At 41.0% G+C, this 8,758-nt stretch overlaps 1 protein-coding gene across 1 annotated transcript; it reads right to left on the bottom strand.

Moving 5' to 3' along the window:
• Window positions 1-1,963: 1,963 nt before the first annotated feature.
• On the bottom strand, window positions 1,964-4,934 carry PCDHB1 (protocadherin beta 1). Its single transcript, XM_022566569.2, is given in 3 exon segments — window positions 1,964-2,612; window positions 2,614-3,162; window positions 3,164-4,934. Coding segments are annotated over 3 exon segments (2,442 nt in total). The 5' UTR covers window positions 4,696-4,934; the 3' UTR covers window positions 1,964-2,251.
• Window positions 4,935-8,758: the final 3,824 nt, after the last annotated feature.

Raw genomic sequence — 8,758 nt, 5'->3', positions numbered from 1 at the left:
TGTGGAGAAAAGGGAACCCTCTTGCACTGTTGGTGGGAATGTAAATTGATACAGCTACTATGGAGAACAGTATGGAGGTTTCTTAAGAAACTAAAAATAGAGCTACCATATGACCCAGCAATCCCACTACTGGGCATATACCCAGAGAAGACCATAATTCAAAAAGACACATTCACCCCAATGTTCATTGCAGCACTATTTACAATAGCCAGGTCATGGAAGCAACCTAAGTGTCCATCAACAGATGAATGGATAAAGAAGATGTGGCACATATATACAATGGAATATTACTCAGCCATAAAAAGAAATGAAATTGAGTTATTTGTAGTGAGGTGGATGGACCCAGAGTCAGTCATACAGAGTGAAGTAAGTCTGAAAGAGAAAAACAAATACTGTATGCTAACACCTATCTATGGAATCTAAAAAAAAAAAAAGAAAAGGTTCTGATGAACCTAGGGGCAGGACAGGAATAAAGACACAGACCTACTAGAGAATGTACTTGAAGACACAGGGAGGGAGAAGGGTAAGCTGGGACGAAGTGAGAGTGTGGAATGGACTTATATACACTACCAAATGTAAAATAGATAGCTAGTGGGAAGCAGCCACATAGCACAGGGAGATCAGCTCGGTGCTTTGTGACCACCTAAAGGTGTGGGATAGGGAGGGTGGGAGGGAGGGAGACGCAAGAGGGAAGAGATATGGGGATATATGTATATGTATAACTGATTCACTTTGTTATAAAGCAGAAACTAACACACCATTGTAAAGCAATTATACTCCAATAAAGATGTTAAAAAAAAAAACGGAATTTAAGGGACTGCCCTAGTGCTCCAGTGGTAAAGAATCCTTCCAATGCAGGGGATGCGGGTTTGATCCCTGGTGAGGGAACTAAGATCCCACATGCTGCAGGGCAACTAAGCCCGAGTGCCACAAACTAGAGCCCACTCACCCTGCAGCCTGTGCACCACGACTAGAGAGAGAAAACCTGCACGCCACAACTAAAAGAGAAGCTTGCGCACCACAACAAAGAGCCCACATGCCACAATGAAAGATCCCGTGTGCCACAACCAAGACCCAATGCAGCTAAAAAAATAATGAATAAGTAAATAAAATATTTAAAATATAGTATAAAATTTTTTTAACTTTAGAAATGTAGATCTATATGCATTTCAAAGTTAAATATGTAATTGAAGCAATTTGCCCAAACTAGAGGTACTGTTCTACCTTTGGAATACCAGGTACAAATGTTGTGCCTATCTGTGTGGGACACACCTTTGTGGGTTTGAATTTACACATTGTATAAAATAAGGTACCTAATTAAAGACTCATTAAAGCAAACTTTTTAAACAGTTAAGGCACAGTTGGTAGTATTAATAGCATCTTTGAAATGTTAATGTTTTAATTTTTTTTCTTTAATTTTAGAATGAGAGAACTTAAAATAGCTTATAAATGCAAAACAATGATGATCAAAAAGAAACCTAACTTGAATCCCTACTCCATTTCATTTTTTGAATGATATGCTAGGAACTAACTCTTTTTCTTAGTTTCCTTGTTGTCACATCAGCATGCTCAGAGGATAAAATAGCTTAAGATCAAATCTGTTAATACATGAAAATCTGTCTTTTCTTAAGGCCACTTTATTGGTATTAATGCATTCTTTCTTCTTTAATATCTTTTTGTTTTGTAGTTGTTCAATAGCATTTGTTATCTACAAGTCTATTTTTTTCCTCATCTATGTTCAAACAACTGCTCTCTGATGAGGAATGAGATATCTGTGTATAAACAGAGATTTAAGACTTGCCTAAGGTCCCCAACAACCATTAAGAAATCTACACCTAACTTAATTCCTGAACTGAATCCCTTTAGCCTTATATCTGCCTTTACATTTGCAAATAAGTCAAATCCTTTTTCTTCTTCTTTACCCTTCCTCCCATCTAGTTATCTATGAGGACCACCATTTACCAGACATTTGCATGATTGTGAATGATGGTATGCAAGATGTTGATTCAAAGATGATCTCTACTCATCAGGTGACAAATCTAGCAATTTCTGAATAACAATAAACTATATTTCTACTTCTTGAACCTAACTGCTTTCTGATGTATCAAAACTAGGAGCTAGTTCTTGTCCCTATGCATGCATAACTTTCTAATGGAAAATAACTTAAAGGCAAAATAACATGATATCTCTATGGAACTAAGCATATCCAGAGCCAGGACTAATGAACTTCCACAGGAGACGTGAATAATGGCTACATATAGTCATCAGATACTTGGGCATGACCCTCTGACCCCTGAGACCTATTCCTATCAGAATCTGGTGGTAAACTGGAGCCAGCCTCTGTTTTTACCTCTCCAGTGCCATGGGGGAAGGGGAAGTTGGGCATAAGGCGCTTAAGAAACCAGAATTCACTATTGCCAGTGCCAGTGGCTGAGGACACTTCATAGGGACAAGGCTGGGATATGGATCCACTGGCTCCTCCTTGTACCAGGTTGTTAGAGAAATTTCAGTCATCATAGAAATGCTCTTGAATTGTGAACTTTTCTCTGTATTTAATCTTCTGGCAGATATGTGTAATGAAGATCACTGTGACAGAGAGGAGAAAGAGAAAGCACAGCCAGAGAAATGACCAAATATTTAGTGGATGGATTTACCCTTGTAGGATGCTTGAATGGATCCCGGAACTGCAGATAGGGCTCAGAAAAGCCATCTACCAGGAGGATATTAAGTGAGGCAGTAGTACAAAGAGCTGGTTGGCCATGATCCTGAACAAGAACGATCAGTTTCTGCATCATGGGGTCTCTCTCAGATATCTGCCGCAATGTACGGATTTCCCCATTTTGTTGTTGAGCAGAGAATAACCCAGGGTCAGTGGCCTTAAATAGATGATATAAAAGCCAGGAATTCTGACCTGAGTCACCATCCACAGCCACCACCTTAGTCACCAGGTAGCCTGCCTCTGCAGACCTAGGCACCAGGTCATTGCAGGGCAAGGTGCCATTTTGCAGTGGGTACAAGATCATTGGGCAGTTATCATTGTCATCCAGGACAACCACTCAGACAGTAACCTGGCTACTCAGTGACAGGAAGCCCCCATCAGTTGCCTTTACCACAAACTGAAAATCTTGAATGGCTTCATAATCCATAGTTCTCAGTGCATAGTTTCCCATTGTCTGAATTTATGGAGATGTAAGCAAAGACTGATAGATCTCCACTTTTGGGAGGCAGCAGAGAATATATTATTTGGGCATTCTCACCCAAATCTAGATCCTCAGCATGGACTTTGCTAATAAAAACTGCAGGGCTGTTGTTAACAGTCAAGACGTAGGAATCTTCCTGAAATACTGGGGGATTGTCATTAATGTCAGATATTAGCACCTCTATTACAGTCTCCGACGACAGAGTGGGTGGTCCAGTATCCATGGCAACAAGGGTGATATTATAGCCAGAGACCTCCTCCCGATCCATGCCTCTGTCAATGACCAGTGAGTAGCAATTCCTGAATGTAGGTTTGACTGCAAAGGGAAGGTCTTCTTTGAGGAAGCAAGTGATTTTTCCTCCCACTCGAATGTCCTGGTCTCTGATAGAGAAAAGGCCCACTACCGTCTGTAGTGGAGAGTCCTCAGGGAGAGGGCTGGACACAGAGGAGACTGTAACTTCAGGAGGATTGTCCTTAACATCCACCATCTCCACCAGGACTTTGCTGTGGGCAGAGAGGCCTCCTCCGTCGGTAGCTTGAATGTCAATGTCATATGTTTCAATTGCTTCAAAATCTAGGGACCCTCTTAGTCGAACCTCTCCAGTTTCAGAGTCAATCTGAAACGTCTGGAGAATTACTTCTGGGTTTTGAGCTAAAGAGTAAGTTATCTCCTTGTTGGAGCCCTCGTCTAGGTCGGTGGCAGTTACCGTAGCCACCAAAGAACCATTGGCGCTGTTTTCCAGTACCTGAGTGCGGTACACCAGTCGAGAGAATTGGGGCACATAATCATTGACATCCAGAACCTCCACGCGAATGTGGGCAGTGCCAGACTTGGGCGGAGACCCTCCGTCCACAGCTGTAATTGTCAGGTTGACTTCAGGCTGCTCCTCTCTGTCCAGGGGTTTATCCAGCACTAGCTCGGCATACTTGGGCCCATGGCTGCGGAAGCGGGTGTGCAGGTAGAAATACTCACTGGCGCTCAAGGTGTAGTTTTGGAGACTGTTGAGGCCGATGTCCAGATCCTGCGCGCTCTGCAGAGGAAACTGTGAACCCAGGGGGGTGCTCTCCGGAATCTTTAAAAGAGGCTCCTTGTTTAGGAAAACTGGGGCATTGTCACTGATATCAAATACCCTGACCTCCACGCAAAAGGACTGCAGTGGCTCCACCAGGACTATTTCAAACTGCAGAACGCATGGATCTGCTTTGCCACAAAGTGACTCCCGATCCAGTTTCTCCTTCACGAACAGATCTCCTGTCTTGCGGTGCAGCCGGAAATGCAGTTTACTGCCCTCGGAAACGAGCCGCACCCCGCGCGCAGCCAGCTTCCCTACCTCCAGCCCCAAGTCCTTAGCCACGTTAGCTACAAATGAACCACTCTCCATCTCCTCTGCCACCGAATAGCGGATGGTCGCCGTACCCCCCACAGATAAGCACAGAAAAAGGAGAAGCGAGGCCACTTGCCTGCTTTGCAAGAGTTTTCTGCGTGCAATCGCCATCCGTTCTCACAAGCGCACTCTCTGCAGCAGATACACCTGTTGCGTACACACTTTCTCTTTTCTGCCAACAGGTTCCTGCAACAGCTGCTCCCGGCTTTACTAGCCTCTAACCGCAGCGCCGCCAAAGGCTAACGGAGCCAGGTGAGCTGTTTTGCACTTGGAAGAAAAATTGCATTAAGTAACTCAACTCCCCAGTCTATCGAATGTATTAATAGATATGTTCTCATTCTGGAGAGTTAGGTAGAGGTTGAAAGTTGTTGCCAAAGCAACAACAAACTCGCCTTTCAATTCCCTTTTAGGAAAAAAAGCCCTGGGGAATTGAACACCCAATGAGGATACTCGTTAAGCAAGCTCAAGGTTGAAGTCATAGTATCTGTGAGCCGGCTGGGGCCGCTGCAGCAGCGGGCAAACAGCGAGGTGTTAAGGTACTCGGCACACTCCACACACACACTCCGCCCAGAGACCAAGGGAGAGGCAAAAAGATGCTGCGGTGTCTTCTGAAGCGTGAACCAACTGGATGGGAATGAGGGAGGGGGGCTTGGAGAAAGTGATCAGTAGAAAAAGGAAAGGGGACAGACATCATCTTTCAGGAAGCTGGGGTCCATTACGTACATTGATAGGGGAACTGTTCAACTTGCCTCATGGTTTGCATAAACCCATTCTTTTCTACAGAACCCTCAAACGCTTAGGAAGCGACTGGCTTGTCACTTATGATTCTGATGAAAGTAATACTTATTGGGTATGATTTCTATATACTGGTACTGTATTAAGTAATTTACATGCATTATCTCATTTAACCGTTGCAACAACTCTATGAGGTACACGTTATTATTATTTCTTCTTTACAGATGAAATTGAGACTGGAGAGGTTATGTTACTCCCCCAACGTCTTCTACCTAGGAAATATTAGAGAAGGAACTCAATTTGATTTTGTCCGACTCCAAAGTCATGCTCGTAATTAGTATGTAACTCTGCTTTCCAAATAATATAGTAGATAAATTAAATGAAGATAAATGTTTGGCTTTGGATTTTAAAGGAAATTAAATAATAGACTACTTACACATATTGAAAATGGCCCAACAGAAATTTTGCAAGATATTTGTTGAGAGTTTTTTACAGTCATAAGATCATAGAATGTTGAAGAATGATAATGCACCTCAGAAAGATTAGGTCCAATCTCCCCCACCCCTTTTTTAAATAGATGAAAAAACTAAGGCCCAAATGATGAAATCACTTGCCCAGTCCATACAGCTACTGCTGGCAATATAAAAACTAGAACCTGTCTTCTGACACTGTCTCATGCTCATTAGCAGGAGCATTTGGTGGTTTCCCATTTGTAAAAAAAAACTCATAACACTTACAGTAGGTAATCTTCAGAATCTAGTCTCTTTCCTTTGATATTTAGCTCAGTCTCAGATTGATGTTGTGTTCTGCTCTAGCTCATTAATTTCCATTGCTGTATAGAATTCCAGTCTGGTCAATGTTCTTTGGCCACAGACCATCAGGAAAACACCTGTAGTTGAACAAAGTTGTATTTTCTGATTACTGCAACAAGGGAGACATCACACCACAGAGAATCATGGGGCATCTCAATAAGAGGGTGTTAAAAAGGACTTGCGGTATTTGTGCAAGGTGATTTGGGGGTGGTTTGAAGTAGGACTTTGCTCTGGATTGGATGCTGTCAGAAACAGTTATTTTTATAGTTGGATATATTAATAATTCTTAGAAGGTGAGAAAAATGGAGGGAGGCTAAAGCTGTGATTGGTAATTCATATTAGCCATTTTTGTGGATTGGAAAATGTCCCTTTTCACCTGATTATGGCAAACTCTTGTTTTTCTCTTAATCCATCACTGTCACAGAGTGACCTTGTCTAATGTTGTTCTATGAACATGTTTTAGTTCAACACGAGAACAGCATAGCCTAGGTCTGAGTATCAGGCTAGCTCCTAGCTGTCATGGACTGCTTTTGTCTTTTTCAGCATGACCAGCAAAACTCATTTACTATTCTACTGTTCACAGAAGTATGTCATTATATATGTCACTCTGTACACACGTGTGTACATTTGAGGGGGGGCATATACCTAGAAGTGGCATTGGTGTCATAGGGTATGCTCTTTTCAGCTTTACCTGATACTGCCAAACTGCTTTCTAAGAAGTTGTACCAATTTACACATCTCATCAGCAGGATGAGATGTGCAAATAGGTCGATTATTTTAAATTGGTCCATTTGTTCTATTCTTACCAACACTTATCATTACTAGTCTTCTTAAAAGTTTAACCATTTTGGCTATCTCGGTGTGGGCTTAATTTGAATTTCTCTGATTATTAATTATTGATGACGTAGGGCACTATTTAATATATGTTTAGTCATGGATAACCTTTGGTTGGGGGGGTGGTTGTTCAGTTCCCTTGCCCATTTTTTTACATTGGATTGTCTTTTTCCTATTGATTTGTTGTAGTTCTTCATATATTCTAAATATGAGTCCCGAGTATCTCTTTATAATTAAGAAAAAGAGACATGCTTATCCTTAGTTGATATATACCTTATCCTTAGTTGATATATATCTACAGAGTTTTGTTTAAAAAGAGGTATTTCTCCCAGTGATTCACACATTAAGCAGAAGCTTATGGCATCCTAGGAAGTCTTTTTTTTAGCTTAGATATAATTGACTATAACATTATATGAGTTTAAGGTATACAATGTGATTAGATATTAGTATATATTGCTAAATGCTCAACACAGTAAGTCTAGTTAACATCCATCACCACACATAGTTATAAACGTTTTTCTTGTAATGAGAACTTTTAAGATCTACTCTCAGCAATTTTCAAATATATAATACAGTGTTATTAACTACAGTCACCACCTAGGAAGTCTTAATACAATCAGTTTGTAAATAACATTCAAAACCCATAAATTTAAAAAATACATTCTTGCGACTTGAAATACAAGAAATGCTGCTCTTCAATTGGATTCCTCTGAATCTTAATTTGTTTAGTTAGTTCTCAGGGTATGTATTATCTGCTTGATGGGATTAAATTCCAAAATATTTTTTTCCCTCTGAAAACTTTGGACCCTTTAAACATCATGGTATTTTTTTAAAATAAGTTTTTATTCTTTCCAGTGAAGGTAGAACTAGGACATACAGAATAAATCTACAATGTAGATTTATACACAGCCTGTAATGCCAGTGTCTTTACTCAAAATCTAGTTATTGGGAAGAGGGGCAAACCACACCTAGTAAAATATCATGAAGTTTAGGGGGAATAAAAAATGCATTCCAAAATTGTATCTAAGGACTTCCCTGGTGGCGCGGTGGTTAAGAATCTGCCTGGCGATGCAGGGGATACAGGTTCAAGCCCTGGTCCGGAAGATCCCACATGCCGCGGAGCAACTAAGCCTGTGCACCACAACTACTGAGTCCACGTGCCTAGAGCCCGTGCTCTGCAACAAAGACAAGCCACTGCAATGAGAAGCCCATGCACCGCAATGAAAAGTAGCCCCTGCTTGCCGGCAGGCAGAGATGAAGACCCAATGCAGCCAAAAATAAATAAATAAAAGCATAGACTGAGAAGGTAGGAATGCATAATTTAAAAAAAATTTTATCTAAGTACTAACTCTTAGTTTTTAAAACAAATCTTATTTTGAAATAATTTAAACCTTCAGAAGAGTTTCAAGAGTGCTTACAATTACCCATTACCGACCTATTGAGTTGGTTTGACCAAATTTTAGTCAGGTTTCTCTTTTTCTCATAGGCCTCTGAACTTTAATTCACCCCCAAACTGAAACAAGTCCTAAAATCCCCCACTTACTGGTTCACTCTGAGAATTGGCCAACCACAGAGGGAAAAATATTCCTGTTAAAGCACCCTGATTATACCATCTGCTTGCTCTATCCCCTTGTCCTACTCCCACACAAAGTTACTGCTAGCCCTGCTTACCCCTCCCTAATTTAAAAAACAAAAACAAAAAACCTTTTTCTGTATGAGACATTTGCAGATTTTGTGATCAATGAGTTCTGCTATTGCAATAGTCTTTTAAAACAGCTTCTCCTTCCCTAAGT

This window comes from Delphinapterus leucas, chromosome 3 (assembly GCF_059928025.1).
Source record: "Delphinapterus leucas isolate spDelLeu-1000000601 "Yukka" chromosome 3, BTC_Dleu_Yukka2, whole genome shotgun sequence".
In the NCBI taxonomy this organism is placed as follows: domain Eukaryota; kingdom Metazoa; phylum Chordata; class Mammalia; order Artiodactyla; family Monodontidae; genus Delphinapterus; species Delphinapterus leucas.
Note: the sequence above shows the minus strand (reverse complement) of the source record. Positions and strands in the feature narration are given on the sequence as shown.